The 14,103-nt window shown below is 38.4% G+C and overlaps 1 protein-coding gene across 3 annotated transcripts in view; it reads left to right on the forward strand.

Moving 5' to 3' along the window:
* The window catches only part of LOC127575480 (cullin-9), a 163,884-nt gene that overhangs the window by 56,601 nt on the left and 93,180 nt on the right, over window positions 1-14,103 (forward strand). For all 3 annotated transcript variants that reach the window (XM_052025410.1, XM_052025412.1, XM_052025411.1), the window contains one exon: window positions 13,153-13,294. In XM_052025410.1, the coding sequence (XP_051881370.1) occupies window positions 13,153-13,294 (142 nt within the window). The remainder of the gene's footprint in view (window positions 1-13,152; window positions 13,295-14,103) is intronic.

Here is a 14,103-nt window from a genome sequence, read left to right on the forward strand (position 1 = left end):
AATCACTTGAAGGAAGGTCATTGATGAAACAGCTGAAAATGGTTGGGCCTAGGACACTACCCTGAGAAACTCCTGTAGAGATATCCTTTGGCTGAGATGATTGACCTCCAACTTCTGTCTGGTTTACCAGTTTTCAAAGGCTCTTTTAAAACATTTCAGTCAAAACGTTTGTTTCCCCTATTTAAGAATGAGTTGTAGCGAGGTGCTATGCACTGAGCTAAGAATGAAACATGCTGTCGGAGGTCTGAACTCGAGACTGATTTATTTTTCAACTACCCGCGCTAGCTTTTAAACCCGATACAGATCCCGCCCTCTCCGGGCGGAAGTGATGCCCGCGGTACGTCACCGAACTCTTCCTGCGCGTGGGCTTTCTCTCCTCTCTGTCGAAGAAGAAGGCCCGGTGCCATTTTGCTGCCGGCCTTCCTGCCAACGTGTGCTCTGTTCTCGGAGTCTGTTCATTCGCTTTGGAGGTAGGTCACTACAGACTAATAATTGTTTTGAGAACACTTGGAAAGTTCAGAGTGTTTCCTTTTGAAATAACTCCACAATCTGTATGGTGGGGAAAATCCATCTGCTCACACCCTTCTCATTTCCCTTAAGAACTTTGTGAAAAGCCTGCTTTTGAAGATTTCTTTTTGGTTATGCTTTGGAATCAGGTATTTTTCATTGGTGAAGCTTCTTACCAGTTTTGATACTTTAAGTATGTTATTCATGCTGTATGCAGTTCTGATGAAATGATTTGTGTTTCAAATTGCAATTTTTCTGCTTTTTGGGAATTATATATTTGCTTGCTTTAGGAAATATCTACAGGAAGTGAACTCGGGGACAGGAATAGGCCATTAAATGGCAGAGTGGGACTATGAGAGTGCTGAAGGAGCCCACAGAGGCTTAATGGACTGAATGTCCTCTCAGTCATATGCTAATATGATAAAAGTAAATATGAAAATGTTTACTCTTGCAACTGCTCTGCCAGTAAATGGTGGAATGGCACTGATGGGAGCTAGGAGCGTTCTGGGAGCAGGCATAGATATGATGGACTGAATGTCCTCTTTCTGTCTTATGAAAATTTAAAAATGGAAAAATACAAAAATACATACTCTCTTGTGACTGTTCCACCATGCATTGTGATCATGTCTCAAGCCTAATTCCATATTTGAATCTGCCTTGTATCCTTTGATAAATTATTAACTGAAGTCATTAATCTCAAATTTTAAATCCAGCAATTGACCCAGCACCTGATGTGGAAGAGTCTGAATCTGATTGTCAACCTATGTCCTCTAGTCATAGACTCAGATAGTGGAAACAGTTTTCTGTGTCATTCTTGTAGAACTTAATTAAGCAAATTATTTATTAAGCTTCTAAGTTAAAGGTAAGAAAATCCTAATTTCTGTCATCTTTTTTCTAACCTAACCCTTAAACTTCAAATATCATTCCAATAAATCTGTGCTGCATGATCCAACCTAAGTTCTCAAAGTCATAGTTGTAAAGAGATACAGCACAGAAACAGGCCCTTCGCCCAATGAGTCCGCACCGACCATTAACCACCCATTTGTGCTAATCCTACATTGATCTCATTTTTATTCTCCCCGATTCTCATCAAATCTAGAGGTGCTTTACAGTGGCCGATTAACCTACCAACTTGCATGTCTTTGGGATATGGGAGGAAACTGGAGTACTCTTGATCAAGGGGGAAAGTGGGCAAAGGAATGGCAGATGGAATTTAACTTGGACAAATGTGAAGTGATGCATTTTGGGAAGTTAAATCAGGGCAGGATATACACAATGAATAGCAAGTTCCTGGAGAATGTTGTTGAACGGAAAGACCAAAGGGTACAGGTACATGGTTCTCTGAAATTGGCAACACAGACTGGGAGGTGAAGAAGGCGTTTGGCAGGCTTGCCTTTATAGGTCTGGGCACTGCGTACAAGAGCTGCGTACATCATGTTACAACTGTACAAGACATTTTGAGACTGCACTTGGGAGTACTGTGCGCAGTTCTGGTCACCCAGCTATAGGAAGGATGTCATTAAGCTAGAGAGGGTGCAGAAAAGATTCGCAAGGATGTTGCTGGGATTGTGCAGCTTGAGTTATGAAGAGAGACTGGAAAGGCTGGGACTGTTTTCCCCAGAGTGAAAGAGGCTGAGTGATATATAAAATCATGAAGGGCATAGATAAGGTGGATGGTCACAGCCTTTTCCCAAGGGTAGGGGAGTCTAAACCTAGAGGGCATATGTTTAAGGTGAGAGGGGAAAGATTTAAAGGGACCTGAAGGGCAAGTTTTTCCTCATAGAGAGTGGTGGGTTTGTGGAACAAGTTGCCAGAGGAAGCTGTAGAAGTGTGTACAATTACAATGTTTAAAAGATAGGTACATGGTTAGGAAAGGTTCGGAGGGATATGGGGCAGATGAGACTAGCTCAGGTAGGCAAGTTGGCTATATATATAATGTATATATATGTATATCTATCTATCTATCTATCTCTCTCTCTCTCTCTCTCTCTCTCACTCTCTATATCTGAATCTCTCTCTCTCTGTCTCTCTCTCTCTCTCTCTCTCTCTGACTCTCTCTCTCTCTCTCTCTCTGACTCTCTCTCTCTCTCTCTCTCTGACTCTCTCTCTCTCTGACTCTATATGATTGTTACAGTTATGTTATTATACAGCACTTCCAGAAACAGTCATCTAAAGCACAGGAGATAAAATGACAAGAAATAAGGCATATATGTTTGTCTATCTTGTATCTCATAGCTGCAACATTTTGTTTTCTCCTGTGTCTTCATTTCAGATTTCCAGCTTCAGCTGTGTTTTGATTTTCAAAAACTTTGTGCATTGTCCATTTAAAGTGTTTCCATCATCAGAGGGAAAGTTGCAAAACTGAAGACTTACAGAAGGCTGCTCATACTTAATGGAAAGTATGAGTTGAATTTGGGTTTTTTGTGGTGGGGTTGGTGCTTTATATACAAACTATAAACCAGCATTTGGACAACCATTTTGTTGGTTTGTTTCTTGTTTGCTTTTATACTCTGCTGATATAACAGCAATATAGACAAACATTTATCCAATGTTTCCTGTAATTTACATTTGGTACCTTCCAGAACTGCATTTGAAAAGCACCCCAGTGGTTCTCATAAGTGCCCTTTGGTTTTTGCAATAAGCTTAGGTGCTCCTGTGCATGTGGTTTACAAGCCTGATTTTATATTATGAATTTTAAAGCTTGATGCCTTTCCTAATCTTTACAAGAGCATAATTATAGTGGCTGAAACTGTAACTGGAAATTGACAAATCAAAAGATTACAGAGTTGATTTACATTATAATTTAGCTACATTATTGTACAACATTTGGTAAGAGATAACCACTTAATCCTACTCTCCTTTCTCGTCTTAAAGTATTTACCCAATTCCCCTTTGAAAGTTGTGGAATAATACAGATTGAAGATTAACTCTGAAGATTAGTTCCACTCCCGTGGGAAGTTTGTTGGAAGTGAGATGCCATGTTAAAAAAGATAAACTGAGAAAACTGTTGGGGCAATGATAAGATATCTTTATTAGTCACATGTATATCGAAACACAGTGAAACGCATCTTTTGTGTAGAGTTCTGGAGGCAGCCCGCAAGTGTCGCCACGCTTCAGGCGCCAACATAGCATGCCCACGACTTCCTAACCTGTATGTCTTTGGAATGTGAGAGGAAGCCAGAGCACCCGGAGGAAACCCACGCAGACACAGGGAGAACATACAAACTCCTTACAGACAGTGGCTGGAATTGAACCCAGGTTGCTTGCGCTGTAATAGCGTTACGCTAACTGCTACACTACCGTGCCTGCCCTATAACAGACACAAGACACACTCTTGTTTGACATCTCTTTCAGTACGGATGGGTTTTAGATCCATTGGTTAATATCACAACTTGCATGCCATTGTGACGCAAGTGTAAGATAGAGATAAGCTTCTGTGAGCAGCTGAATTTCAGGAAGGTATACCACAGTCTCTCCTGATTGATAAAGTGAAAGGCTTTGCTGAGGTCGGGAAAGGCCATGTATTGTGGCTGGTGCTGTTCATGGTGTTTTTCAGAATTCCTATGTCCACTCTTGTCTTTGGATAGATAGAATCTACACTGAATCAGAGAATAGCTCTTTAGTCACTGCAAGGATGTGCTTGAGGAGGATCCTAGCAATGACTTTCCTGTAGCGGAATGCAGGGAGGTCCCTCCATAGTTACCACAGCCTGACTTGTCTCCTTTCTGAAAGTTGATCACAATTACAGAATTTCTGAAGTCCTCTGGAATATCCTCCTCTTCCCAGATGTGGGTGCTGAGGCCCTGGATTTGTCCTGAAGTTCTTCACTGTCAAATTCTAGGATTTCACTGGGGACAGAATATAATCGGTAATTGAAAAACAAAAACTTCAACAGCTGGATATCTGAAAGACAGACAGAAAATTGTGGTAGGTTAGGCTCAAAATTACACAGAGTAAAATGTAGTTTGGTCATTGTAGGTGACCTGACCTTAAGGCCTAAATAATTGAAAACACAGCCACCAATAGTGAGTTGATAATGTTGTGGATTTAGGAAGTTTATACTTGGATAAGGAAGATGTAATACTGTTTTATCCTGGAGGATGTTATAAAAAGAAAGATAAGGCCATGCATTTCTGGTCACCCTATTACTGGAAGGAGGTGGAGGCTTTGGAAAGGGTTCAGAAGAGGTTCACCAGGATGCTGCCGAGATTTGAGGGTTTGAGCTATATGGGTAGGTTGAACAAACTTGGGTTGTTTTCTCTGAGGCATTGGAGGCTGAGGGAGACCTGATAGTTTATATTAAAAAAAATTATGAGAGGGAAAGGTAGGGTATATAGTCAGAATTCTTTTCCCCAGGGTAGAAATATCAAGTATTAGATGACATCCATTTAAGGTGAGGGTGTAAAGTTTAAAGGAGATGGGTGTGACAGTTTTTTTTACACAGAGTGGTTGGTGCCTGGAACAGGCTGCCAGGTTTAGTGGTGGAATCAGATGTGATAGTGGTGTTTAAGAGGCTGTTAGATAGACACATGAATGCAGGGAATGCTGGGATATGGATCATATACAAGCTGAAAAGATTTAGTTTAATTCGGCATCGTGTTCAGCGCAGATATTGTGGGCTGAGAGCCCCACCCTTGCACCTCTCCCTTGATTGAGAGACTTGCTGATGCATTATTTGCTCTGGGTCATTCCACAGACCTAGACTAGAGGGGGTGAAGTACTGGCACTGATGGAACTGTGCTGCAGCATGACGTGCAGGTTTCAGAGAGAATGGAGCAATTTAAGTAAGTTCTCATCCTGTCCAGTCTTCTGTGATTCATTGCCCTGAGTCGAGGGAGGCTGAGGGGTTGGCTTCATCTCACAATGTTAAGAATATCCTCAGAGCTTGATGTTTAAGCTAGAGATCTTGTGGTAAACTTTTACCAGAACTTGTCCAGCAAGTTATTTTTAAATGATGGTAGCCTGGGGTGATTCCAGAATTCTGCTGTCCACTGCTGTCTACTTTACATCGTTTGTACATTGAAGTGAATCAAAATTCTGCTTCCAATTTTTAAATCTGCTCCAAGTTTTGTTCATCCAACACTGATGGTGTTCATTCACAGCACTGGTTTCTGATTAGCAACATCCTGAGTTTAAATATTAGTAATTGGATTATTATTGTCACATGTACTAAGATACAGTGAAAAGCTTTATTTTGCATGCCATCCAGACAGATCATTCCAAACTTAAGTACGTCGAACTTGAGGAAGGAAGTACAATAACAGTACAGAAGGAAATGCAATAACAGAATGCAGAATATAGTGTTACAGTTACAGAGAAGGTGTTGTGCAGGTAGAGAAGTGAGGTGCAACGGCCATGAGGAGGTATTGAGAGATCAGGAGTTCATCTTTATCATACAAGAGGTCCATTCAAGAGTCTTATAACAGCAGGATAGAAGCTGTCCTTGAGCCTGGTGGTACGTTTTCAAGCTTTTGTCTCTTCTGCCCGATTCGGGGGGGGGGGGGAGAAGAGACAATGACCAGGGTGGGAGGGGTCTTTGATTATGTTGGCCATGGTAAGTGTAAGTAGAGTCAATGGAGGGGAGCCTGGTTTTTGTGATAGACTGAGCTGTCCACAACTCTCTGTAACTTCTTGCAGTCTGGGCAGAGCAGTTGCCATACTAAGCTCTGATACATTTGGATAGGGTGCTTTCTTTGGTGCATCTATAAAAAATTGGTGAGGAGCATTGGGGACATGCAGAAGTGGTGCCGCTGGTGTGCTTTCTTGGGCGTATAATCTTTGTGGTTGGACCAGGACAAGCTATTGGTAATATTTACACCCAGGAACTTGAAGTTCTCCGCCATTTCCGCCTCAGCACTCTTCATACAGACAGGGGAGTGTACTCTGCCCCTTGTCCTGAAGTCACTGACCAGCTCTTTAGTTTTGCTGACATTGAGGGAAAGGTTGTTTTGACACCATGCCACTAGGCTCGCTATCTCCTTCCTGTACTTCATCTTGTCGTTGTTTGAGATATGGCCCACTGCGGTGGTGTCACCTGCAAACTTGTAGATGGAGTTAGACAGAATCTGTCCCCACAGTCGTGAGTGTATAGGGAGTAGAGTAGGGAGCTGAGGACGCAGCCTTGTGGGGCACCAGTGTTGAGAATAATTGTGGAAGAGGTGTTGGTGCCTGTCCCCACAGACTGTGGTCTGTTGGTCAGAAAGTCGAGGATTCAGTTGCAGAGTGAGGTACTGAGTCCTAGGTCTGGGAATTTGTTTCGTGTTATGGTATCTAAAGCGGAGCTATAGTCAATAAATAGGAGTAAATAGGGATAAATATTTGTTTTCAAATTCCATTATCTGTATCTCCTTCTCCCCTATAACTATCTAGTTTATGTCCCAGTTCTCGCATCTAGTAGAAACCCATTTTAACTAATCCACTGTTGGCAGCTGTATCTTCAGCAGTCACTGTCCTAGTGGAATTCTACCCCAAAATCTCTCTAATTCTCATCCCTTAAAATGCCCAGTTTTGGTCACATATTTTAGTACCTCCTTATCAAAGAACTTTGGTGGACCGAAGGGCATGTTTCTGTACTCTACAGCTTTTCCCTGCGACAGATGTGTCTTGGATCAGAAGACACAGATTTGAGTACAAGAGAGTGTTTGCAATCTGGAACACACTGCCCGAGAAAGTGATAGAGGCAGGTATCATCACAACATTTAAAGAAACATCAGGACAAGCACTTGAATTGCCAAGCCATAATAGGCTATGGTAAATGGGATTAGTATAGATAGGTAATGGTGGGCCAAAGGGCCTGTTTTATTGTGGTAGAAACTTGTTTGGTTTATAATAAAATTTTTTAATGTTTCAGGTTGATGATCTTTAAGAATGTAAGAAAACCAAGAAGCAGAAGTAGGGCAAGGCCATTTGGCTGTTTGAGCCATTGATCATCAAAATCATAGCTGATATTCTTTCTTAGCACTATTTTCCTGCACTATCCCCTTATAACTTGAACCCCTCAATAGCCAGAAATTGTCAGTCTGTTTTGAATGAGTTCAATGACTGAGTTTTCACGCCCTCTGCAGTATAGAATTCCAAACATTCACCACCTCTGCATGAAGAAATTTCTTCTTACCTCAGCCCCAATCTGCCTACCCCTTATGCGGAGATTGTGACCCCTGATTCTAAGCTCCCCAGCCAGGGAAAACATCCAGCCTGTTAGAATTTTGTAAGGTTTCAATGAGATGTCCTTTCATTCTTCTGAACTTAAGTAAATACAGTTAAGCCTGCTCAGTTTCGCATGTGGCAAAACTGCGAATCTTAGAAACAGTCTGTTGAATCTTTGCTACACTCCTATGACAAGTATATCCTTTTCTTAGGTAAGAGGACCAAAGGCGCACACAGCACTCCAGGTGTGGTGTCATCAAAGCCCTAGATAATTGCAATATGGGATCTTTCCTGGGTTTAAATTCTCTCCCGATAAAGGCCAGCTTGCTGTTTGCCTTCCTAATTACTTGCTATAACTGCATATTAGCTTTCAGTGACATTTATACAAGGATATCAAAGTCCCCTTCAATATCAATGTTGCCCAATCTGTCTCCATTAAAAAAAGATACTTTACTTTTCTGTTTTGTGCACCAAAGTGGATAACATCACAGTTCATGTGAAGTCAATCCCACATTATATTGCATCTGCCATGTTTTTGTTCATTCACTCAGCTTGTCTACAACTTCTTGAAACCTCTTTACTTTTTACATGATTTTCCTTTCATAAATCCACTCAGACTGCTCCATTCTATCACTCTCTTCAAGATGTTCTCTTATCTTATTCTGACTGGGTTGGAATTTACTAACCTTGAAAATTAGTGAGCAGATATCTAGGTTAATCTGTCTTTAGGTAGGCTTTCTGTCTTTGGGTGGGTTTCTTCCTGGGAAGCTGTTTTGGGCTCTCAGCCAAAGCTGTTGCTTAGTTACCTTATCTGGAAGTCCGTAGTTTTTGAATTGACATTCCAGTATGGTTTGTTCATTATTCTCTTTTTACTTACATTTAAACAATATTATAATGGATCAAGTTATTAATTTACTTAGTTTCAATGTGAAAGGGTTAAATCACCCTGTGAAGCGAAATAAGATTTTTGCCTATATTAAGAAACTCAAAGCCTCTATTATTTTCTTACATGAAACTCATATACTTAACTGTGATATTTCACGTTTTTTTTAATCGATGAAATGGCTTGCAATTCCATTCCTCTTTTCAAGCTATATCTGGGGGGGGGGGGGGGTCTCAATTTTTATAGATAAGACAGTTTCATTTGATCAACATAAGGTAATAACTGATACTAGTGGTTGTTTTGTTATAGTATCAGGGAAAATAGATAATAGACCAATGGTATTAGTTAATATTTATGCTCCAAACACGGATGACCCAAGATTTTTTGAATGATTTTTTTACACTTCTGGCAGATTTGAATTTTTACTCTCTGGTGTTAGGAGGAGACTTTAATTGCTGGTTAGATTAAAAACTAGATAGGTCATCTACTAAATCAGCTGCTCCTAATAAATCAGCTTTATTTCTTCAATCGTTTTTAATGAAATCTGGTGTCACTGATGCCTGGTGCTTTTTACATCCAGAAGATAGGGAATATTCATTTTTTTTCTCATGTTCACTATACATATTCCAGGACTGAATTTTTTTTATTGATAATCAAATGATTCCATCAGTTCGATTCTGTGAATATAAAGAGATTGCTCTTTCAGATCATGCTCCTGTGCTTCTATCTTTAAATCTCCCTGGACTCCCTCAGACAAACAGATTTTGGCATTTTAACCTAACTTTGTTATCTGATAAAGACTTTTTAAAATTTCTGGAGAAACAAATTACTTTTTTCTTTAAAGAGAATACGTCGGAAAAGATTTCTAATCTTATTACATGGGACGCTTTTAAAACCTTTATTAGAGGACAAGTTATTTCTTATACAGTAAGTGTTAGGAAAAAAGCTAACAGAGAGAGAGTCGATCTAGCTAATCAGTTGAAACTATTAGATCAAAAATACACTTTGGATCCAGATCTGGCTTTATATGAAAGGCGAGTTGAAATTAAAACTAAATATGATCTTCTTTTAACATATCCAATTGAAAGTCAACTTTTAAAAGATAAAAGTCAATTTTATATTCATGGAGATAAAACAGGTAAATTACTGGCTAACCAATTAAAAACCTCTAAAGCTAGATGGTAAATTAAAGAAATTTATAAAGACAATGGTGAGAGGACAACTGATCTTTTAGAAATCAATGATACTTTTAGAGAATTCTATTCTAAACTTTATAGTTCTAATTTTCCTAAAGATGACAGTGTAATGAATAATTTCTTTGACCAATTAAATGTTCCTACACTTTCTACTCATAACTGAAAACAGTTGGATCAATCTATTACATATGAGGAAATCGCCGAGGTTGTACGATCTTTACACTCTGGAAAGACTCTGGGTCCTGATGGATTTCCTGGAGAATTTTATAAGGCCTTTTCCTCTTTGCTTATACCTCATTTACGTTCTGTTTTTTTCGGACTCCTTTAAATTGGGTAGGTTACCACACTCTTTATGAAGCCCCTATTTCACTCATTCTTAAGAAAAGTAAGAACTGAATGGAATGAGCTTCATTTAGACCAATTTCGTTACTTAATGTGGATGTCAAAATTGTATCTAAAGTTCTGGCTCGTAGATTGGAAAATATTTTACCATCAATTATATCCGATGATCAGACTGGTTTTATTAAAAATCAATATTCTCATTTTAATATTCGTCTTTTATTGAATATTATCTATTCTCCCTTTAAGGAAATATCGGAATGTGTGATATCTCTAGATGCTGAGAAGGCCTTTGATTGGGTTGAATGGAATGACTTATTTAAAACTTTAGAGAAACTTAACCTTGGGCCCGATTTTATCCAATGGATTAAATTACTTTATTTATCCCCTTCTGCTCGAGTTCTTACTAACTTTCAAAATTCTAAACCTTTTAAACTTCAATGTGGAACCAGACAGGGATGCCCTTTGAGCCCTTTGCTCTTTAATTTAGCTTTAGAGCCTTTGGCTATTTCTTTCTGAGAATCTAGGGATATCGCTGGTATCTCCAGAAGAGGTATTAACCATAAAATTTCGTTATGCGCTGATTGTTTATTACTCTTTATATCTAATGTTGAGACCTCGTTACCTCCTATGCTTTCTCTACTTTCCTGTTTTAGTCGGGTTTCAGGATACAAATTGAATTTACACGAGTGAACTTTTTCCTTTGAATAATCTGGTACCACTTGATTTTAACCTTCCTCTTAAAATTGTAAGAAATCATTTTACCTATCTGGATATATCAATTACTAAAAACTATAAACATTTATTTAAAGAAAATTTTCTCACCTTACTGTATTATGTGAAAAGGGTTTTATCAAGTTGGTCATCCCTCTCTACATCATTGATTGGTTGAATTAATTCTATTAAAATGAATATTCTATCTAAATTTATATACCTATTTCAGGCTTTACCTGGTTTTATTCCTAAGTCCTTTTTTGACTCTCTTGATTCAATTATATCTTTCTACATATGGAAAAACAAAGCTCACCTTCAGAAGGTTCAAAAGAATGGAGGTTTAGCCTTACCTAATTTTAGGTTATATTACTGGGCAGTCAATATATGAAATCTTACGTTTTGGTTACATTACATTAATCAAGAGGCTTGTCCAGTATGGGTTTCATTGGAAGCTAACTGTTTAAAAAAAGTTTTTCTATTATTTCTCTGCTTGGTTCTTCATTTCCTTTATCATTAAATAAACTAACTGATAATTTAGTAGTTAAACACGCTTTGAGGATTTAGTTACAATTGAGAAAATATTTTGGCTTATTGAGATTTTCTTTGTCTAGTCCCATTTTTTCCTAATTATTTTTTTAAACCTTCTATGACTGATGTCTTTTTTTAAAGAGTGGGACAAATTGGGTATTACTTGTTTTCAGGATCTGTTTGTTGGAGGAGATCTTTCTTCGTTTGAACAATTGTCAACCAAAAATGGTTTCCCAAAAACTCATTTTTTCCGATATTTACAAGTTAGAGATTTTCTTTGATCTCAACTACATTCTTTTCCAATGAGTCCTGATTAAAAAAAACTTACGAGATGCAATTTTTAATTTGAAGCCTTTTCATGATGCCTCAATGTCTAATATTTATGACAGGTTATTAGGAATGAGTAAGGTTCCATTGGATAAAATTAAAAATGCCTGGGAACAAGACTTGTGGATTTCAATTTCTGAGGAAACTTGGAATGAAATTTTTAAATTGGTTAATACCACGTCATTATGTGCCCGTCACTCTCTCCTTCAGTTTAAAGTGGTCCACAGAGCTCACTTGTCTAAAGACAAACTATCCCGTTTTTACTCGGATATATCTCTTTACTGTGACAAATGCAATAACGGAGAGGCTTCTTTAATTCATATGTTTTGGACCTGTCAGAGTCTTAAAAAAGATTGGACAGAGGTGTTTCAAACTTTTTCTGTGCTTTTTAAAATAAATTTTAAACTTAATCCTCTGACTGCATTGTTTGGGATTGTCGGAGAAAAAGATATAACTTTGGAGGCTTCCGATCTACGCATTCTGGCTTTTATTTTTCTTATAGCCAAGAGGGCTGTGTTGCTTAAATGGAAGGAAGTTACTCTGCCTACTCATGCTCAATGGTTACAGGATGTTATGTCATACCTAAATTTAGAGAAGATCTGTTGTTCAATTCTTGAATCTAACTTAGACTTTCAAATGCTGTGGAGACCTTTGTTGAATTATTTTCAAAACCTTTGATTTGGTGACTGAACTACAGATATTGGCCGATATCGTTATGTCTCAAGTGTCTTTTGTTGTCTTTTTTTTTAACCAAACAGCTCTGGTTTTGGTAGTGGGTTTAGATTTTTTTTATAATAAAATTATTCCAATTTTTTCTTTATTAACTTTTACTAATTAATTAGTAATTTTTACTAAAATTTACTAATTTTATTAATTTTTACTCAGAGTGGTGAGTGCGTGGAATGGGCTTCCGGAAACGGTGGTGGAGGCTGATACGATAGGGTCTTTCAAGAGACTGTTAGATAGGTATATGGAGCTGAGTAAAATAGAGGGCTATGGGTAAGCCTAGTAATTTCTAGGGTAGAGACGTTCGGCACAGCTTTGTGGGTCGAAGGGCCTGAATTGTGCTGTAATTGTTCTATGTTCTCTGTTCTATCATGTGATTATTAATTTAGAGTATTGTGATCTCAAGTATGATTTAACACAATGTATCCAGTTGTATTCTTATCCTCTTTTTGATGCATGTACTCTGTATTTTCTTTGTGGAATTAAAAAAAATATTGTAAAAAGAAAGATGTTCTCTTATCTTTAATTATAGATTTTAGCTTTCATTGAAATTCCTGTTTCTCTCTCCACAGATGCCGCTTGATGTTGAATATTTCCAAATTTTTCTGTTCTGTTTTCAGATTTTCAGCGTCTGCAATATTTTGCCTTTAATTTTATATGTGGCTAATGAGTGTGTAGGTTTTTTTTCATTCTTTCATCTTGAAGCTCTCACTTCCTGGGAAGTTGTGGAGGAGTAGAAATTACTAGACTGTTTCTCTCAGTTCTAACTATGCCCTTTAATTCCAGGTTTTCTGGCACCAGTTGAACAGAACGTACTGGGTACACTGGCACATGATTGAGATCATTGGGGATGGATCAAGTGGGCATGTGGAGAAGGAATCGCAGGAGAAAGCTTCAACTCTTGCTGAAAATCTTAAACTTTCAACAGGTAAATGTGTGAGCGCATAAATCAATCTTTTGATGACTGGTCGCACTACAGAAGCTTTGAACCAGAATACACCAGTGTGCCAAGTTGCAGATCAATCCTGCAGAAACATTATAGCTTTCAAGAATACCTCCTCCATCCCCTACCCCCACAACCTTTCTTTCAGTTCTGTCCCAGTGGTTGTAATTTTTTTGCTGTGAAGGTCCCAAAGACAGCTGTAGCCCTCACATAAGTGAGCAAGCGTCCATATTGTTTGTGTTTGCAATGAAATGAGTACTGAAGGAAAGCGAATTTGTTCTTGTGATGTTCTGATATGAGATGGAACCTTTACTCACTAAACTTCTGGTGCTTCTTCAGTCAGAGAATAGCAAGAATGTGGAACTCACTGCATGTTGGTGGAGTTGATTATCATTGATTCATTTGGCAGAGGGGGATGTCAGGATTTGATGGAGTGAGATTAAGTTGGCTGGGAAATGCCTTGTGAGGAGTCTAAAATTTGGCATGTACTGGTTCAGATTCATGACCTCTTTCTGTGCTAAAATGTTCCATGTAATTCTGTAATCAAGTGTGACTGAACTCCATGTATTTATTAAAATGTCCATTCATTGTAAGTTGTGAATGTACAGTGGCATGCAAAAGGTTGGGGACCCCTGGTCAAAATTTCTGTTACTGTGAATAGCTAAGCGAGTAAAAGATGACCTGATTTCCAAAAGGCATAAAGTTAAAGATGACACATTTTAATATTTTAAGCAAGATTTTTATTTCCATCTTTTACAGTTTCAAAATAACAAAGAAAGGAAAAGGGCCCGAAG

The sequence above is a fragment of the Pristis pectinata genome, chromosome 10, assembly GCF_009764475.1.
Source record: "Pristis pectinata isolate sPriPec2 chromosome 10, sPriPec2.1.pri, whole genome shotgun sequence".
NCBI classification, from domain to species: Eukaryota; Metazoa; Chordata; class Chondrichthyes; order Rhinopristiformes; family Pristidae; genus Pristis; species Pristis pectinata.